This window comes from Caretta caretta, chromosome 2, assembly GCF_965140235.1.
Source record: "Caretta caretta isolate rCarCar2 chromosome 2, rCarCar1.hap1, whole genome shotgun sequence".
In the NCBI taxonomy this organism is placed as follows: domain Eukaryota; kingdom Metazoa; phylum Chordata; order Testudines; family Cheloniidae; genus Caretta; species Caretta caretta.
In genome coordinates, this window is record NC_134207.1 from 38,155,399 (window position 1) to 38,176,926 (window position 21,528).

The 21,528-nt window shown below is 41.6% G+C and overlaps 1 protein-coding gene across 3 annotated transcripts in view; it reads right to left on the reverse strand.

Annotated features, from left to right (window-relative positions):
• Positions 1–21,528, reverse strand: part of GRHL2 (grainyhead like transcription factor 2) — a 106,568-nt gene that overhangs the window by 48,199 nt on the left and 36,841 nt on the right. For 2 of the 3 annotated variants that reach the window (XM_075125022.1, XM_048841383.2), the window contains exons 5-7: positions 18,718–18,773; positions 15,090–15,246; positions 12,241–12,352 (exon numbers count right to left, since the gene is read on the reverse strand). In XM_075125022.1, the coding sequence (XP_074981123.1) occupies positions 12,241–12,352; positions 15,090–15,246; positions 18,718–18,773 (325 nt within the window). The remainder of the gene's footprint in view (positions 1–12,240; positions 12,353–15,089; positions 15,247–18,717; positions 18,774–21,528) is intronic. The other variant, XM_075125021.1, reaches the window with a different exon arrangement.

Sequence of the window (21,528 nt, forward strand, 5' to 3'; positions counted from 1 at the left end):
ACTCACATCTCAACTCCAGTGGTGTAGAATACTCCGACTATCTAGGAAGAAAGAGCTCAATGGGGAAGTAAGATACACAGTAGAATGCCTTTATCGGGGGCGGGGGGGGGGGAAGGAGGCAGTGTGACTCTTCTCATTTATAGTTTGCAATGCAACTTCTCTGTGGTTTCTTTTCCTCCAAACCCTTCTTCCTATACCATGGGGAAGTTTAGCAGCGATTGTTTGGAATAAGTAACAATGCACTATTTAGGCTATAATGAAGAAGCTTATTTCTTAAAGAAACACATATTCTTTCATTATCAAACTATTTTGGAATATATGCTTTAGATAAACACAAGTTGGCTTTAGTCAAACACAAGTGGTTGGGCTCAATGCAGGGATAATTGGGTGAAACTGAATGGCCAGTGATTTACAGGAGGTCAGATTGGATGATCTAATGATCCATCTGGGCTTAAACTCTCTAAAGCTATAATTTATTTAGATCAGAAATCCTCAGAGGAGGAATGGAAAATGGTTTTAAATTGTTGGTTAAAAAGACAATTACATTTTAAATATGCAAACAAACAAAAAATGTCTATCGGTTTTTGTAACTAGGAACACTGGCCTGCCCAAGTTTATAGCGGAGATGTGAGAAAAACTAGGACCTGATCTTCCACTCCTCTAAGGAAAAGGGAGTGGAGTCAGGAACTTCAGTGTAAGCAGAATCAAGCCACTACTGTAGTTTAGATACCACAAGACTTCAATAAATCGGTTGTTGTGTAGCATACAGGCGTACGGCTGTACCTGCATGGAGCCCTGCTAAAGTCAGCTTGAGCATTTACAGGTTACCCAGCCAAGATGATGCCGATTCCAAGGGCCCCAGTTCTGCAAATGGTCCCCTCCCATTCCCTTTGAGTCAATGGGAGTTAAGGATGCTCAGCACCTCTTGGGACCACTCAGATTCTCTCCAGATAAGGCCTTGAGCAGGAAAGAATCTCTGAAGTAGTAACTGGGATTTAGGGAGGAATTTGAAGACGGAGAAAGATTTTTGTCTATTTCTAGTAATTGAGGGCCTGATCCAAAGCCCACTGAAGTCAGTGGCAGTCTTTCTGCTGGCTTCAGTGGGCTTTGAATTAAGCCCTTGGGGTCCACTTTTGCTTCCAGTGAAATCAACAAGAGTTTGCCACTGGTCTCCTTGAGCCCTTAATGCCAGATGCTACTTTACATGATTTTTTTTAAAAAAAGCTCTGATAGATTCATTGAAAGCAGAAGCAAGGCCTGCTCTACAGCGGATCCAGCTTTTACTTTTCTGTAGAATAAAAAGGATGAACCCATTTCTAAATCCAGGCCTACAGCACTAATGTATGGTTTATTGGGATCCAACTATTAGACCACCACAGGCTGCATAATTTCATTTTTACTATTCGTTGACCAAAGGATGATAAATCCTCTTAACAAACAAGCTTTTCTGGCACCAAGTTTCTCGCAGTGTCTGAATACATTTAAAGACATGATCACTTTAACAAACAAGCAAGCTCAGGTGATCATCAAAGAAAAGGAAGATAGATATTATAAATAGCTTCTTTCCAATTTGACCAGAAAGTTTTGTCTCTTTTGCAATTTAAATAAATAAACAAATCATTCACCACCAACTGCCAAACAAAAAATCCTGCTTGTTTTTATGTTAGATATAACAGGAATGTTTCCAGGGGTGTCCCCAGTGCAGTGGTTACAAACTCTCTCTGCTTTCTGATAACCGAAGGTGCAGGGCATTGGATTTTTAACAAAGGGATCTTTTCTTCCAAAAATTTAATTGGCATTAACAAAAACAAACAAACAAAACACATGAGTGTTTAAGAACAAACAAAAACAAAAATAACCAAACATATCCCCTCTCAATTAATTGGTTTTTTCTTCCTTGGGACTTATGATGTCATAACCTTATCAATACTCTGGTCATCCAAACAGTATTAAAAGGGAAAAACCCAATGTAAGTGAGACCTGAATTTCTAATGTAAAAAACAGCAGGAAAAAAATTGTGGGAGAAGGAAGCAGGAATATGGGAGATTTCAGCTTTTCTTTATACATCACAGAGAAGCAAAAACGGACAATAGCCCATTTTTCTCCTTTGCCAGTCTCCTTTAATATTTCTGCTCCATATCTAATCACATATTAAAAGCTTTCATATTCGTCAAAGAGAAAATGTGTGTTGATCCTCCATGGAGCATATGCTGCCTGAGAATCCCTTGAGAGCTATAATTGGACTCAGTACCAGAGGGCTGAGATTACTCAATGTAATAACTTTTATCTTAACTTTTACCTGCATCTGCGCTTCAGAAGTATGTTGATTCATAGCTTTGTACTCAGTTGCATAAAGAGAATGTTTTACATTCGGTAAGTGATGGCCCTATCTGAATTTGATATTCTTTTTCTCAACCTTGTTATTCCTTTAAGAAAAATGAACATTATCTAGGTTTTCAAAAAAAATAATTAAGAAGCAACAATAATTTCAAATTTCAAAAGTGCCAGTGTTGTGGGTGTGATGAGGGAGAGAAGTGTAATTCATATAAATTTCTCTGCTTTGAAGAACAGGGGTGCTGTCTGGTCTAGTGAAACAACATGCCTGAAATGCTTGAAACAGTTTGGATCAAACAATCCAGAACGTTCAGACCACATGAACCATGGCATGAAACTTTCAGTGAAGTCAAGCAATGGGACACAGTGAATGTGTACAGAGATGGTCTCTGGGCTTTTTTATCCCCACTGTGAACACAGGTCATCTTTCTAAATGAACACATTGGTTTTCCTGTTTATGAGAGTGTAAGCAAGAAGAATTAGGAGATATACATATGTAGTTTAATATGCACATGCACCCACCTTTCCACCCACCCCTTCGATTTATGATTCACCCAAAAATGCCTTGTGCAAATGATTGCTGCACATGAGCATGCTATGTAGGTGTATCTTGGAAAAGGGTGAACAAGATTTCTTGTAAAGACATATGTTTTCTTCATGTAAAAGACAATAAGTACCCACCATCCCACCAGTATCTCTCTTCCCCCAAAACACACCCCCATTTCCTTAATTGCCATACACAAATCTCAGGAAATGTGTGACATGCCATTTAAAAGCAGAGCTGCACATCATTCCCTCCAGCTCAAAGATAACTAAAGAAGCCAGAGCAGATAAGTCAGCATTTCTGTTTTTGAAATTGACTTACTGTAGCTGTTTTAAGCATCAATCTGGTTGAGGCCTCTAGGTGTTACCTTAGTATAAATGTTAACTAACGATAAACTGTCATTTAGAAATCATTTCCCTGGATATTGGAAAGTTGCCATCATTATACTTTCTCCTCTCAAGCTGCTACTGCTTTAACAGAAATAGAAAACTGGGGTTCTTTGATATGCAAGAAAATGGCTCTGCAAGAATTATTTCCATTTTGTTTGGGAAATTCTATATGAAACCAATATTGAAATTTGCAGTCTATTAAAACACTATAAATTCATTACTTGGGTACAAGCTTGCCTGGGTTATATGCTATGGGTAACTGTTTTTGTTTTAAGCATCCAAATGATACCAATATTAGATAAAATATAGGTAAAACTGTACCACTGTTGGTCATATTATGATATCAATACTGGCCAAATGATGTTGTAATGTAATCTGCTTCTATGCTCCATTGTTTCTGAAGAGAAAGTCAGTGCACTGTGGGATGTCTGAGCATGTAAGTGTTAAAAGGTCAGAAATATTTCCCAGTCCTCCTACGGAAGGAAAGAGGTGAGGTGGAAGTGCCTACCTCCTTTTCTGCAAAAATCCATACCTACATTTAGCCTTGATTTTGCAAAGCTCCTTTGCTCCCTGCTAATTAAGGGCTTAAGCCCTTAAATTCTTTCTTATTTAGAACAGTACTTAAGCAACTGCTTAAGTTTAAGCATGTGCTTGTCCCATTAAAGTAATTGGGACTTAAGTTTATACTTAGAGTTAAGTATATGCTTAGGGACTTTGGATGGGGAAATAGAACTCTAGGGTATTTATACTGGGCTCCCATTGCTGAAGAATCTAAATATCTCACAATCTTTAGCATACTTATCCTCCCAACACCTTGTGTAGTAGGGAAGTGCTCTTAGCTGCATTTTACCGATGAGGCTCAGAGAGTTAAGTGATTTGGCCAAGGTCACAAGTCTGTGGTGGAACAGGGAATAGAACAAAGGCCTCAAAAGCGCCCACCTAGCACCTTAACCACCTCTTCCACCCTAGCTGGAGCACTAAATCAAAGTGTACCAAGTTAGCCACCCCTGTGTATCTGGAGTGAGCTGGAGCAGGCTACCCAGCTTCCCCCTTGCTCCAAAAAGACAACCTTATATCAGAGAGAGAAGTGTTCTTCAGGGACAGCCCTACGCCATAGGGGAAGGCAGAGAAAGGATACTGAGGCTATCAGAAGCTATTTGTATTTGGAGGCTGGTTATGTGTCTGAATGTCATCTAAATATTTGGACTCCTGAATATAGACATCATCCAACTATCAACTGATTCTTCCTCCCACAGCTAGTCCCAATATCAGCTAAGGCTCCCTCCCACTGTTAGCTGTTCAACAGGGAGACCCACAGGAAATCAGCAAGTGTGACACACTGCACTGCCGAAGATGAGGCCGTGCTTACAGTTATCCTTCAGGAGGCTCATCTTTTCAGCAGCGAGGGGGGAAAAGGAGTCTTCAGTTCTGCAAAGTGTCCGGAGTGTTTTCTTCAGACTCCCTCTGCCTCTGTTTGGTCTCTCCAGCCTTGAGGTGCATAACTGAGGAGTGGGAAAACTGACTTCTTGCAAGTTCCAGGGGTTGTCAATACAAATTTGCATCATTTCAGCATTTGATTTACTGCTAACACACATATCTTCTTTTAATGGAAGACAAAAAGGGAGTCACAAGCTGTTCACCTGTGAACAGCTGTGCTCTGGCTTCACTCCATGCTCTCAATACTGAAGCAAACCTGGACACTGAGACTGAGACCTCAACCTACCATGGAACCTTAGTTCATTCACATGATCAGTAGATGATGTTTTTCTGCAAACTTCACAGTAGAGATGAGCCCAAGCCAAACCCCCGGATCTGGACTCTCCTGAATTTGGCTCCACATCTGCAGTTTGCAGCTCAAGCCCATCTCTAATTCAAAGAAGCAGAACAATGCACAGAAGCTGATGACAGGAGCATCTAAAAAGAAGTAACGTGATGGAATATTGGCACAGACACATGGACACCACTGCAGCTAGCAGGTATCACAGCTGGAACCTTCAGCACCAGCCCCTATTACAGGGGTCGGCAACCTTTCAGAAGTGGTGTGCCGAGTCTTCATTTATTCACTTTACTTTAAGGTTTCGCGTGCCAGTAATACATTTTAACATTTTTTAGAAGGTCTCTCTCTATAAGTCTATATATTATATAAGTAAACTATTGTCATATGTAAAGTAAACAAGGTTTTCAAAATGTTTAAGAAGCTTCATTTAAAATTAAATTAAAATGCTGATCTTACGCTGCCGGCCAGCTCAGCCCGCTGCCAGCCTAGGGTTCCATTCACCCAGGCCAGCAGCAGGCTGAGCGGGGCCGGCGGCTGGGACCCCGGCTGGCAAGGGGCCGGCAGCCAGAACCGCAGACCGGCAGCGGGCTGAGCAGGGCCAGCGGCTGGGACCCCAGACCGGCAGTGGGCTGAGCGGCTCAGCCCGCTGCCGGTCTGGGATCTCGGCCCTGCCCACATAGAGTGGGTACCTACCTTCTCCCTGGTTCTAGCCCATTCACTTCCTCTCTCTCTGCACTGAGCTGAGGGTGGAAGTGCACTGAGCACAGGGCTGGGGGTGAAGGAGCAGGCTGGGGTTGGGATGTAGGGCCTGGCCAAGAGCTAGAATGAGGGAGGGGGTCAGGGTTGGGGCAGGAGGTTTGGGTGTGGAGTGCTTACCTTGGCAGCTCCCATTTGGTGCAAGAGGTGCAGGTGGGAATGTGGGGGTGTGTGTGCAGGAGCTCCCGTTTGGTGCTCAGGGTGGCGGTGGGAATATGGGAGGTGCAAGAGTCAGGACATGGGATGGGGGGGTGCAGGAGTCAGGGCAGAGGTCTGGGGGCATGTGAGGGGGGTGCAGGAGTCAGGGCATGGGGTGGGGGGGATGGGCATGTGGGGGGGGCTGGAGTCAGGCCTGGGGTCATGGGGGGTGCAGGGGTCAGGACAGAGGGTTGGGAGTGTGTGAGGGTGGTGCAGGGGTCAGGGCAGGGGGCTGGGAGTGTGTGTGGGGGTGTAGGGGTCAGGGCAGATGGCTGGGGGTGTGGGCTAGGATCGTGGGGGTGCTCCCAGCCCCCTGCTCAGAGTGGCTCACAGCAGGGAGCTGGAGGGGATATGCCCTGATTCAACGCCCCCTTCCCTGCCTCCTCCCCGGCGCTGCTCTGGCTAGGCTTCTCCCCCTCCCTCGCAAGGGCCATCAGCTGATGGGCGGTAGGGAAGGAGAGGAGGAAGGGCAAGAATCCAGCACGCTGTGGGAAGAGGTGGGGGAGGGGGAGCTTGCCTGCCCTGCAGCAGCTGGCAGGACCAAGCTTCTTCACCCTGCCCCCGCGGGGGAGCGGAGAAGAGCGGGCCAGGGCGGGCAGGAATTTTAATGGCTTGCTGCTGCCTGCCGGGGTCCCGGGCTGGATTCTGCAGCGGGCTGAGTGGGGCCGGTGGCTGGGACCCGGCAGGCAGCAGCGTGCCATTAAAAATCGGCTCGCATGCCATCTTTGGCACGCGTGCCATAGGTTGCCGACCCCTGCCCTATTCTCTGAGCTAAAGGAATTACTCCTTTAGCTCTGAGCATCATTGTTGTTCTGTAGGCCATGTTTTATATTAAGGATATATTAATGAATAATTTATAACAAATAGTTTATAGTGAATGATTAATAGAGGTTATAAGCATGTAACAGGCATGAATAATATGTGATATAGAGAGTTATAAGTAAGGCTGCGATTTAGTCACGGAGATCACTGGGACTTCCAAAGACCTCTGTGACTTTAGCCAGTGCTGGCTGGGAGCTGCAGGGTCCCCAGTCCCCTTCCCCCGCAGCTCCTGGCCACCATGGGCGGCGGGGGGGGGGCTTGGCCACTCCCTGCCTCCGCGGGTGGCAGGGGGGTCCCGTGCTATGCCCTGCCACTGCGGGCAGCAGGGGTGACCCAGCGGCAAGGAATCCCAGCTGCTCATGGCCACCTCGGGAGGCAGGGGGAACCCAGCGGCGGGGGGATCCCCACTGCTCCCATGCACCGGGACCAACGAGAGGAACCCCCGGAGCTCCCAGCTGCTGCAGGCAGCAAGGGGGACCCCAGGAGCTCCCAGCTCCAGCAGGGGGACCCTGGAGTTCCTAACCCTCTCCTCCCGCAGCTGCCCAGGCTCCCCCTTTTGTCATGGGTATTTTTAGTAAAAGTCAGGGACAGGTCACGGGCTTCCCTGAATTTTTCATTATTGCCCGTGACCTGTAGGTGACTTTTACTAAAAATATTCGTGACAAAAACTTAGCATTAGCTATAAGCACATCAGTACAAGGTGCTATAGATGGTTATACCAATCTATGGCAATTTACTACAACATAAATTAATCATTTCTTAATCCTTCATAAACTATCCTGTATTTTTAATATGAAGTATGTGCAATATGCATTACTTGTACCATGCCTAAAGGTGTTGTAGGTGCCTCAGGAAAGATAGCTAGACAATATCCTGCCTCAAAGTGCTTACAAGCTGGAATATAGAAATGACCCAGCCAGTTAGCATGAGAACAGACCAGAAAGGAGTGTCTTGGACCAATCACGAGCAGGAGACATGATCACAAACACTAAGCTAGTTTATTGTTATGTTAGCACTCTTGAGAACGAGAATTCTTCCACTCCAAGAGGAAGCTGGTAACTATTGAATTATCTTTAAGAAGGCCCTGATATTGTACTCTAGATGCAACAGAAACAGAAGCATGAGGAATAATAAACTGACTATAAATAATAAGCACTACAAAGATCAGTGTGTTCATTAGTTAACATCTAGATCTACATGCAAATACAATTTCATGAAAATTTAGACACGATGTTGCATAATGTCTTCTGTCTCTGTCACAACTTGGCCCAGTGTGTGGAATAGATGTAGCATAGACTAAGCACCGAGTTATTATTGTCCCACGAAAAAGAAAAGTGCAACAGTTTTGAGGAGCACAGTGTTTGAAAGCTCATGTATGAACTATACTGGACAATCATCTTGTTCCAAAGTGACAGCATCATTTGTGACACCAGCAGTTTGGAAGCCCAATGTCCAACATCTTAATTTTTGATTAAAGGAAAATCTGTTTTGTAAACATTTTATTTGGCAATGGTAACCACCAAAGAGCTTATTTCAATTGCACTTAACTGAAATATCATACAGGAGTGCCTACAGTGCAAGAGCTTATTCCTGAGAAATGTTTTGGCAAAGTTTAGATCCATATTAAATAGTTCTCGTGTTTGACATTGAACATTGTACCATTAAACCTAGTTATTCCAGGTTTCATTCAAGTTTACAATTACAGTCTAAATAAAAACTACAGATAGGAGTGCCTGGACGTCAGTGCCGGCCTATTTCTCTTCAAATTAATACAAATATAAAATACATTAATTTTAGCATATATAACACACTGCTTATGCACAGCATTCATTTTGCTGTACTCCGGTATATTGAACACACACTGTAGATTTACTTGTTTGGGCAAGGGGCCTAAAATGTATCAATTAAACCATTGTGAAATCCTGGTCCATTGAAGTCAGTAGGAATTTCACCCCATGTCATCAAAGGTGCAAAGGTATGAACATTGGTACTGCAGCATGTATGTACTAGTGCCAAAATATACAGCTTTAAATAATAGTTGTGACATGATATAACTTCTCTCTACATTTGCTCTGTTAGTGTATTTCCTATGACAACTAAACAGACAGATTAATTTGGCCTGGGAGCTGAAAGGGAATTTTTAATTAATCTTCCTCGACGGATGGACAGTTTTCAACTTGAATCACTAGGGCCAGGTTGGTAGGAAGGAACTCAGTAACAACACCTTAGTAGTTCTCACCAAATAGGTGGGTTACTAAACAATCCTAGTCTGAGACCTTGTCTGTGCTACACAATTACACTGCAGTAATTACTCCATTTTTCATGTCCACACTGCCCTTCCTCTGCCTGTGGCACACATCCTCACGAGGAGCCCTTCCACTGATTTATGAAGGGCAGTGTGGGGAGCTGGCGCCTGGCAGTCGGGCTCCCAGGTGGGAGCTCTGGGGGAGCTGAGAGCCTGGGCTCTCAGTGCCGGGCAGGGAGACTCCATCTCTGAGCCATGCACAGAGCCCACAGCCCAGGTTCTCACCACAGGCTGCAAGGCTCCAGCTGTCAGCATTGCAAGGCTCACAGCTGGAACACTTCTCCTGCCCTGGGGGCTCAATTTCAAAACAGGGACCCTACCAGCAGTGAAACTGACATTCTCAGCAATGCAAGTAACTACAAACTATGAACTACATCGAATTAAGTCTTACGCCTCTTGCCAAGGTGTTTATGTTAAGTCAGTGTACCGGGTGAGTTACAGCAGCAGGAGGAACACTGTAGTGTGTACGCTTACAGAGTAGGTCAACATAAACTGCTTTACGTTGACCTAATTCTGTGGTGTGGACCTGGCCCCAGTAGAGGCTGGCAGCATCGGAAAGTGGACAGGCAAACCTGATGTTCTCTGTCTGGGCTGAGAGCCTAGGGACTGCTCCCAGTACAGGTGATCTTTGATTACTCCTTTGTTTTTACCAGTGCTATTTGCTCTGCCATCTCCAAATCCTGCTTTTCTCATTCCTTCCCATCCCTCCCTGCACTCAATCGTTTGGTTCCCTCAGGCGGTCAAAACAAGGTAAACTCTGCCTGCTTTGGTTTAGCAAACTCCGTAGGCCAGAATCTGCTGCAGATTACTGGGTATGTAAACTGCACATGGGGGGGCGGGGAGTGGGGAGAGCTATTGAAGTCAAGACACTCCCACAGATTTGGACTTTAGGTGGAAGGTGGAAGGCAGCAGGTGGAAGCTCTGCCAGTGATGAGATCTTCCCAAGCACATGGGGAGGGCAGTTGCAGGCTCTCAGAGAATCTCGTAAATGCCTCTGGTGGGATGAGTAATAAACAAGCTTATCAAGATAACTCATCAGGATTCAAACAGCTTTGTCTCACCAAAAACTGGGAGTAAACAGTTAAAAGCAGAAAACAAAGGGTGATGGGGAGTGCTGTGCGCTCACTGGCAGTCACTCATGCAGACTCTGAGCTCCTGAGCAGACACCAAGAATGGATATTTGCACATGTATATTGTTTTGCAGCACTGCTTTCTAATAGCAGGAATGTTTCATAGTAATGGACGTCTTCGTAGCAGGATCAATTTAGATTCAGGAATGGAGTTTCTGTATGTTTCCCTTTTTCACATTTTCTAGGGCATAGTATGGGAAGTGCTGAATGGACATGATGTTGTAGCATCTTGGGCCCTAATCCTACAACAGACAGGGGGCAAATGGACTGCTGTGTCTGCACAGAGACTCATTATTTGATTTTGATGGGGCCCTGTGTGGATGTAGCAGTCCACCAGTTCACTATCTTTAAAGAATCAGGCTTCGGAAAGAGTCTATAACAGTGTTGGGTGAAAGATCATGCCTTGGTCAATGAACCTGCTTTTTTAAAAAAAATAAAGAACCTTGCCTTAGACAGTATCAGTGGAGGCGTATTAGAAACATGGAATTTTTTCACATTTAGTCACACTATGGCTGCTTGCCTTAACCTGCTGCTAAATGAAAACACCTGAGAAATACAGAGAGGAGGCACAATTTGGGGGTAAGTCCAACCTTGTAAGAATACCACTCAAGAAAACAAGGCCAGCAAATAAACTGGAATATTGATTCATTCCCTTGAAACCAAATAGTGAATTTCTCAGAGACAGCATTCAGCTGTACTATTATTAGAAGCCTTATTTTCCCAGGACCAAACATGATTCCTTGAGGTTGGACACTATTAGATGATTACTGACAATTTCTGGAATTTCTTCCAACTAAAACAACACCCCTGCCCACCAATCACTGTTATTTAATACATTGAACATTCAGCTGATGACCGCAGTGTAGACATTATAAAAATAACTGATAAAGCTACTTATTTTCAAAATCAATGTCAAGAAATAAATAGGAGAAAGCTTTTAAGAGCCAATCTTTACAGGCTAATTATGAGTCCTCATTAGTGTTCTAATTAAAGATTAACAAAACAGATGCCCTGATTCAGCAAAGCATCTAAGCATGTGCTCAAGTCCCAGTGACTTCAATAGGACTTAAGCACATGCTTAACTTTAAGCATGTGAGTAACCCCATCCTTTTTCAACAAAGCACTTAAGCACATACTTAAGCTTAGGCATTTGTCTATATGGGAAAGTTTCACCAGTGACACCAGTATAATTATACTTGTATAGTTAAACCACTGTAGTTATACTGGTAGAACTCCTCAAGGGGGCATTCCTATTCCAGAATAAGTGTGGCTTTTTTTTTTTTGGCGTAGTTTAAACAGTTTACAAGGAAATGTAAATTAAATCAGGAAAAGACATTCTTATACTGGAATAAGACTGTCCACACAGGAGGTTATACCCATATAACTAGAGTGGTTTAAATTCAGCCTTATCTTATACCAGTATAACTTTCCCCATAGACAAGCCCTAAAAGAGAGCTATCTAGAAACAGAGGGACAGCTTAGACATTCAAATAAAAAAACTGCTTGGGACATTCCACGAGTTTAGGTTTGAAAAGTTCCCAAAGTATCATCCTTTCTGTTGAGAAGAGTTTTCCCCATTTAGAGGAGTTGGAGTGCATGAGGCATAGGTTTCCCATCAATGGAGGAGTTGTGGGCATGATATTCTCTGAGTCCCACATGACAGCACAGCTCTTTCACTGGTTCTTTTGTTGCATCCTCTTCCCCTTAGCCCAATTCTCAATAGGGCTGAGCAATTGCTAACAGTTGTGTCACAAAGCTTTGACCTGTAATCACTAGGTAGTCCGGGTGTTAAAAAGTTCTACCACCTGTGGTAATTTTGTACAGTATTTGCAATGCTGTTCACATATAAATTGCATTTACCTTTTACAGAGTTGATATTTCCCTCTTTGAATGTTCTATTCCCTCACATAATAGCAAGCTGTGTTTCTCTACATTTCAATATGGAGTATGGAGGAGAATATAAATTCTTAAAACTACTCACTTACCAATGTCAAGGACCCTCTGTTTAGCTGTGTGCTGCCGAGAATGCCAGTATTTCCAATACTTCAGCTGTTCCTCTCGGTTTTTATCTTCACTGAATACAACCATGACCACACTCTACAGAAAAGGGGAGTGGAGACTATATTACTGGCAGTACCTCGCGTTTAATTAATTCTGAGATGCCTAAGTACTAGAAACGTCCACCTGCCTCCATTGCCACTAGAAAATCTGCCCTTGAAGGGAATACCATTCAGTGTTTTGTATTCTCGCCCTACATGTGTGATGCATTTAATATTTGTGTGCAATAGAAAGGTAATTTAAAAATAAAGCAGGGACAATGATGATGGTTTTTGTGGAGTTTGAATAAAATGTGACTGAGTATTTAAATGTAAGAGGGCTGTGTTTCATACTGCTAAAAGTGGTGATCTCAAAAGCAAAAGCATCCCAGATTCTAATTCTGACTGAGATACTTGGAATAAGTCATTTGGACTCGTTGGGCCTTTAGAAGATTATATAAAAGTAGGAATGATATGCTCGGTATGATAGCAGCTCTTCTGGGTAAAAGAAACGTACACAAAAAGTTCCTATAATGCTGCAATCAACTAAGTGTGGAGGGGTGGGGTGGGGTGGGGGGCAGGATTGGGGACAGCACCGCAGGAAAATCAGAAGTGCAGCAGGAAATATCATTGTGAATTTTCTTGTTGTTTAAAAAAATATATAGCCACAAATTGATTTAACACAGCTGAAAATACACCCTAACAAAAAAGCAGTATTTTAGTGCCTGCAACAGTCAACAATTCAGACAAACTACAGCCTGTAATGTTTAATGTTTGAGCTACTTTCAAACAGGTGTTTTCATATGTGATGAGCAGCAGTCATTAAAAAATAGTGTTCTTTGTCTGCATTTGTGGATATACCACTTTATATATTTCTTAGTCCAGTGGTCCCCAAACTTTTCAGAGTAGCACCCGCTCTTACCCCTGGCCATGCCTCTCCTCAGAAGCTAGGGCTGAGAGCGGAGCCATGGCTCCCCGGGGAGGGAGGAGAGGTGAAGGCATGGAAAGAGGCAAGGGGTCCGAGGTTGGGGCGCAGCTGGGGGTGGGCCTGGGGTCGAGGCAGGAGCTGTGGCCAGGGGACTGGGCTGGGCCGGAGCAGAGCTGGGGGCGCAGTGGGGCTGGGTAGCCTTCCCTCTCTGCCCTTGAACGTTCCTCCACACACACCCCAGGGAGGGTCACGCTCCAAAGTTTGGGGACCACTGCCTTAGTCCCAAGCACCCATCTATGTCAGAAGTCTTGCATATATTTTCATTTTTACCACAATGCTATATGGGTTTTTTACTCATTTGAATTTACATTTCAAGTTCTGGATTCATTTTGCTCTAATTAGGTGATACCAAAAACCAAACCAAAACAAATTGTAAATTCACTCTACATCTTAACTCTGTAGTCATAAAAGCTCAGGAAAAAACTTGCCGATTTAAGCACATTTAATAAAAATTCTGTCTGCATCACAAATGCTGCATGCTAAAGTAACCTGAAATTATAGAAAACAAAAAATAGCCCCTTCAATGTGTTCTTTTTGTTCTTAGCTGAAGAAGGTTTTCCCAATATCCACACAAATTCCCCATAAATAGCCTCCCACCTTGAATCACCAAACTGTTTAAAAAAATGGCTGTCTCTGAATGTAAAGTCTCCCAAAACAAGTGTGAGATAAAGAGCACAATTTATGGTGTTCCCTTGGACCTGATCTAGTGCAATGACATTGCTGAATAGCCTCTTGCTAACTGCAATTGACTTTGCAACAGGCATTTGGTCTAGGATTATATTCATATTTTCTCCCTTCTAGCAGGGTTTGAGGGTTGTCCCCAAACTGTCTCAGAAGGGGTTATGTCATAAATCTGGTAACCCCTTAAAGAGATCTAATCATCTAAGAGCCTCAATAAACAGATTTATTTCATCTTGCTTTAATCCCCCACTGTGTCTCTGACACACAGCAAGAAAACCATGTTGCGAATGAGATTGGACTACAGTAGCCACAGCGTTCTCAGCCTGGTAGTATTTCATCTGCTTCACCTACTTGCTGCACTTTGAGCTTCAGGGGACAGCGCCATTCTCAGGGCAGCAGCTTTGAGGCTCATTTTTCATTTCAAGTCTAATGGGTGATCACCAGTTAATCTGAAAGATTACTGGGTGAGCCCAGTGTGTTCACCACAGTTTGATTGTCACAGCTCTGCTTCAGAAGATGAGAACTGAGATGAAGCTGTAAATCTGATTTCCAAGGTGGGAATCTCCATAAAGGTTGCGTTCTTCTTGAATATAAAACAGCTCACATGCATAAACCACGCTTGATTTGATTTTTAAAACAGATCATTAGTAAATTAATGGCCCAATACTGCCAGCTGCTAATGCCCTCAACTTCCCATGACTTGAGTGGGAGCTAGGAGAGCTCACTCAGCACCTCACAGGTTTGGGCCACGAGGACTCAAGCCGGTGCTTAACATTGGATGTCAGTGCAATTTAAGCATGTGCTTAAAATTAAGCAGAGGAATAAGTGCTTTGCTGAATCAGGCCCATGAATGGTTCCACTGAAGTCAATGGGAGTACTCGTGCTGAAAGTGTCTTGCTGAATCATGGCCTTAGACAGTTATATACTCAACTGGGCAGCTCATGAGATGGGACTGAAAAAGGACTAAAAAATATACAGCACATATCCATAGCTGATAACTTTTCCCCATATTTCTGTTGGTGTTGTAGCCAAGTGTTTCTGCTGTTCCCACAAGAAAAATAAAACAAACCAAGAGCAACCCCTGAACGTTACGGCAGAGTTCTGTTCTGTATAGCAAAGGCTGCCATACCCTGACTTTGCTGATGGGATGTCGGAAACACTTGTTGTCACCCGTCTCGCTCAGAGTAATGGCATAAAACTGTCCTTTGTTCAAATAGGTCATTGGTCCTTCCCCTTGCTTTTGACGCAGAGATTTGGTAGCTTCTAGAGTATACTGAAAAGTGCTGCTGTGAGAGAGAAAGAGAGAGAGAGAGAGATCAAACAATCTCCATGACTTTTCCTTTTCTTTTTGTCCTTATTTATTTATACATTTCACAAGCGTACAGATGGTATTGGCATAAAACTAATAGGAAACTAAATAGCAATAATGATGGGAAAAGGTCAAAATACGTAAAAACAGAGACAGGTGATTCAATAACTAAAATGCTCTTCCTTTAAATCCATCAAATCTGGAATTCATTAAGAATAGACTAGCTAGATTATAAGCCTCTTTGGGCAGAGACTGTCTCTTTAGTTTCTCTGTACATTACTGTCAACTATGGGCCTCTATATACACCCCAGTGATGAGAGTGCTGACTAATAGGTGGAATAGAGATTGGTTCACCGCTAGTAAGGGGAGCTAAGCTGCCTCTATGAACATTTGAACCTGCAGCTGGCACAGGAAGAAGAGTCCAATGAGAGGAACACAGAAGCTGCTGCGATGGTGTGTGGGAGGAACAAGACTCCTGACTACTGTTCGAGGAGATGGGAAAGGGGAATAGCAGAGTTGGGTTAATTTTTTTAAAGACAAATTAGAATCTAATTTTTAAGGGTATCTTTAGAAATGAACCCGATGGTGCAGAATACCTAGATTTCTCTGGTCGTGCAATTGATGAATAATACAATTAGAAAAAATAAAAGACAAGACATTAGTGATGTCATCGTATGGGAATTAGGATTTTGGAAGGGGAGATGTTCCATATGAGAAACTGCACCTTTATCTGTGGTGCACACTATGAAAAAGTTTGAAAATCTCTGTCCTATAGACTCCTTCCCTACATACACTCTTCACAGAACACTGTCTGTTGGCAACCTACCACGCTGCATTACGACAATTCAGTATATTCATCCCCATCACACTATAGTAAAACTTGCTGAATAAATGTTTCCCTTCAAAATACTTTTACAGACACCATGATGGAAAGAGTCATTTACAGGATATTGCCACAAGTTGAAAAAAATAATACCTTCTCAAAGGTCTGAATTCAACAAAGCATTTAAGCACTACTGAATCAGGGCCAAAAGCAAGAACATGCTAAACCAAAAGGTTATGGTGTCCTTGAATTTCTAGTCTAAAAGAAATTAACTCTGATGTCATACCATTGCCTCTGACAATATGAAAAGGAAATAAGGCAAAGACCAAAACACTGTTTTTCTTATTTTTAGCCACCAAATAAAAAAACAACCAAAATTCAGTAATAACAAGAATTTTTTTTCAAATCTTACCCAAAGAGATGGAAAAAAACCCCAAACCCTCCATTGCATCTTTCCTCCATCAGATGCAAGAACGTTCAGAAACTGTTTAGTTTCAATATAGTTTAGTAGTAATTTTTATAATTTGAAATGAAGGCTAAATTTTAAAGGTGTTCCTAATTACGTTACTCTACTCTAAAATTTATTCTGTTTTAATGTTTAAAAAAAAAGTTTGTTTTTTTGTGCTAAATTTTGCATTGTTTTGAAAAGACTACTGTATGTACAGTATACATTTTGTTTATGATAAAAGGGTATTTTAAACACAGAAGGCCAGATTCTCATTGACATTAAGGCTCCTTTACATCAGTCAGTGTATAAAGGAATCTAAAATGGATTTTAGTGTGAATCAAAATCAGACCAAGAAAGTACCACAGTACAACTGACTAATAGTCCATGTGCCTTAGTTTGTTCTCCTGTGTTTGACAGTTTCCTACTCTGGATGTTTCAGAAGGTGTTAAAAAAAAAAACCAAATTCCAGACATACTGCACCTGGCCAATTGTGTAATACCTGTACTATACCACAGTGGAAATTTCTTCCAAATTCCCAATTGGCAATCAGTTTATGCCCTAAAGCATGAGCATTGCTACCACTTGTCATTTTTACCCTAGCAAATGTAACTGCAGTTATTATTCAGAAAACTTTCTAAGCCTGTTTCGAATCTCATCAACTGCCTGATCTAAAAGCCCTTTGAAATCAATGTGAATCTTTCAATCCACTGCAGTGGGTCTTGGACCAGGCCCTAAGTTATGTTCATGTTATTCATATGAAGCATTCATTTCTGTATATACAGGGTATGGAACACTTAGTAGAATGCTATATAATTCACAGAGAGGAGGCATTTCCTTTCTGAATGGTAAATTATCACGTGAAGTTGCCCTTGGCTCTTATGCTAAAGGTTTTCACCTTAGTAGAAATGCTGACAATACAAACACTCCTGGATTATGTTTCAAAAATACCCAACACAGGAAATGGAAACTATGCTGCATTGATGCTGCAGATATACTCCTGTCTAAAGACCCAGTCCTGATCCATTGAGGATAATGGGGGTTTTGTCATTGACTTCATCAGAAAGGGACTGGGCCTTAAGAAAGCTACACCATAAAAAAAAGCCCCAGGCATGAGGGCCCCAATCCAGGAAAAATCTTAAGCATATGTCTAACTTTGCACATGAATAGTCTGACTGATATAAATTGAACTACTCATGTGCTTAAAGTTAAGTACATGCTTAAGTGTTTTCCTGGATCAGAGCTAATATGAGTCAATGACTAATCTAGCTCTTGTCCATTTATATGCATGCATTTTGCTGCATTTAGTAGCTAACAGCAATGACTGGTTATTTCTCCAAAACTTTAGTTTTATTTTGCAGTACTTAGCTGGGTGGTGACAGACACCACCAGATTAAATAATACAAAATACACAGAAACGTACCACAATATATAGTGACAAAGATCACCACAACCAATTGTTACAAAACAAAACAAAATGGGAATTTCATAAAATTGGGGGAGCTGATTTAACAACCTCAGACATGTGTGCTCTGCATCCTCCCGTCCTGGAAGGCAGTGAAGATTTTCCAGGAGCAGGCTGGCAATCTGTGCTCTGTACTTGGGGTACCAAGAGCCTGGTTCTCCTCTCACACCAGTTTTACATTTGTACAGCGCCATTGACTTAAGCAAAGTTATTTTTGATTTAAGCTTGTGTAAGTAGGAAGAGAATCAGGCCCTGACACTCAGGGCAGGTCTACACTACGGGGTTATGTCGACCTAACTTATACAACTCCAACTACGTGAATAACATAGCTGGAATTGACATAGCTTAGGTCAATTTATTGCAGTGTCTACACTGTGCAGTGTCTAAACTCTCCTGTCAACTTACCTTATGCTTCTTGTTCTGATGGAGTACCAGCGTCAACGGGAGAGCGACTGGCGGTCGATTTAGCAGGTCTTCGTTAGACCTGCTAAATCGACCCCCGGTGGATTGATCACCACAGCGTTGATCCACAGTAAGTGTAGACCTGCCCTCAGTGAAGACACACACACTAGTCAGATTTTAAAGCCAATGTGCAGAGCAATGGAGGGGACCAGCAGTACATCCCTAGTGGTGGCAAAGTGGGGTTCTCCATACTATATTTTAATATGAGGCCAATCCAGCTCCATCTATTCCCATTTGTCTTTGAGTAACTTACCTTGCTGTTTGTTCGTAAATGTATTCCTCAGCCCCTACTGATGCACTGCGGTACTTCTAAAAGTTATACAAATAAAAAACAAACAAACAATAGATAAGGAATTATTGGATACAAAGAAATTTACAATTACTGACAAGATCATATTAAAACTTTTCTAGTTAGGGAACCCTTATAATAAACTATCAGGTAGTTAAGACTCAAAATACCTATTAGCCTGAGTAGTCCCTATGCGGTTTCACTTCTAGAGTTGACACAGAGAAATTATTTGCACCAAGTGTTTGGATTTTGTCAGTCTAGCTAGCTCATTATAACAATATCAGTAAAGTGGCAGGTATTTTTGTGTTCTGCTTGCCCTTACATTATCAGATGTTTAGAAGAAACCTGTAATAACATGCATGACTCACAATTGCAAGCATGTCCTAAGCTGAAAATTAAATGAAAGCTTTTACGGTGCCTATATTTTTAAAGAGGGTTTATGTGAATCTATTTCTAATTGTCCTCCACAACCCACACACTGAGGCTCATAAAAATTCGTATTATTGTATCATCTCATTTGGATGGGTGTGGGGACACAGGCTCAGGAAGTATTCTGCATGTAACACAGGATCATATTAGAATAATAGATTCATTTGACAAAATGAAAACAGATCTATAAAAAGGTATAGATGAAAAATGTGAAATATATTGCATCAAGAGGCTGAATTATGAAAACTATGTCCACTGCATAAATTGAAGAAAGAACCATACACTACATTATGGAGCAGAGGAAAATGATAAGAGATCCTTATCTATTCTATGAGATCCTTGCTTTTTCAGTTTACCTTTTGTGGCCATAATACACTGTTTCTAAAACCTCTCTGATGGATCATTAGGTATAATCTCATGGATTATTAATTATTACTATACTATTTTGTCACCACTCATGGTTTATTACATATTGATGTGCCATGATAAAAATGCTCTGCAATAAAAAGACTTGAAACCTGTTTAAGAGATGTCAGTTTATTACAGAGTGTTTTTACCATAGCACAGCAGTGGTTGTAGCTTTGCAGTTGACTGGTCTGATTTTTATATCATTTTACGTGATATTTTCAGTATGGCTTGGTATAGTGATGCAAAGAATGTCTCCGTAGAATAAGCAATTTTAAAAGATTAATCCTTGTTTTTGTGAGATAAATACAACTAGTTTCTATTAATTAGTATGTAACTAAACTAGTTTATTTAATCCAGCTGAGACACAATTTAAAATCTGATCCATTATTTAAATCCATATTAAAATCAGGCAACAATCAGATAGAAGAAATTACCACTTTTATAATATTATGAAAAATCATGATCATAGTACTGTAATTTATATGGAATGTTATACATAATTCTCTTGCATTCTGCCTTGGCTGATAAAAAGAATATACATCAAGATGATTTTTCTAAAAGGTATCTGCACTTGCACTTTTATAACAAATGGATGAGCATAGGGCAATGAAATGTGGGGAGGCAATCTTGTTGGTGGAAAAATGACTTTTTAAAAACTTACACTTCACACTTGAGACAATTGGTCCAAGGCCCTCAAACTCATTCACACACATAGCTCTTACTCACATGAATATTCACATTGATTTAAAAGAGATTGTTCACATGAATAAGAGAGCTGGACTGGGCCCATCCTGCACACATTTTCAAAAACAAGGGTCATGACTCATATGAATAAATTTTATTGAATGTACCGAGAATATTTACATGTGTGAAGTTGCTTATGTGCTGGAACGTTGGTAGGCTTGAGCCGTGTTTGTAAGTTACAGTAGACAGTGCATAATGCCTAACTTTCAATTGGTAATATAAATGACAGAGTATATTTTAAAAAAAATGTGACAAAATATTACTGATGTCACTGAGGTATTAGCAAATATATGTTTTCGCTCTTGTTTTCCAGTTTGTTAATTTTGTCCGTTTGACAGCACTTCATAGGATGGATTCACTGTTCTGTGAAAGTTCAGCTGCATTCCAACAGCATGTACTGGGATGATGCGATCAGTGCTATGAACTACCCAGGGGAAAGCCTATGTGCACACTACTCCTCAGCTCCTACAACAGGGTATTTACCAGTTTCTAGCATAAGGGTTGAAGCCATATAATTATAATTAATTCATAATAGTGCTTGTGCTCCCAGTTTAGTTTAAACTGATTTTTAAAAGCACAATAGATTTCCTCATTATGTCACCACAGAGAGAATTCAGGTTGTATAGGTGCCCTAAATATGCATTTCCATACCTTAACATATTTGTATTTCTTTTAAGTTTAATTCTGCATTTCCTGGGTTTGAATACTTGTTTTGGAGATAATTACATCCCTGTAATCTTTTTTTCCTAAATGAGTCATACATACTCTCAACCTTAACTCCATCTTAATGTAGTTTTTGTCTGGGAGTTTCCTTGGTTTTTTTTAATTATTAATAATTTCATACATTAACAGGAATCAGGAAACCAAAGGTGAATGTTACTATGTGATTTGAAGATATGTAGTATCAACCTTAAATTATTTTTAAAATTTTAACCTCTAGGATCAGGCACTCTAGAGCAGCACAAAGCAACCAGAGCATACTGGCCAATTAAACTGAATTTACAGTTGCTTAGCATTGCCAGAGAAGTGCATAGCAGCCAGAGCACACATCAGTTCTTCCCTCCCTCCTGTTCTCAACATTCCTCTGTACAAACACCCACCCACATACCCCATCTTCCCCCTACCTTTTGACCTCTACATTTCCTTTCACCCTCCTAATACCACCCATTTCCCCCTCTTGCCCTTCTTGATGAG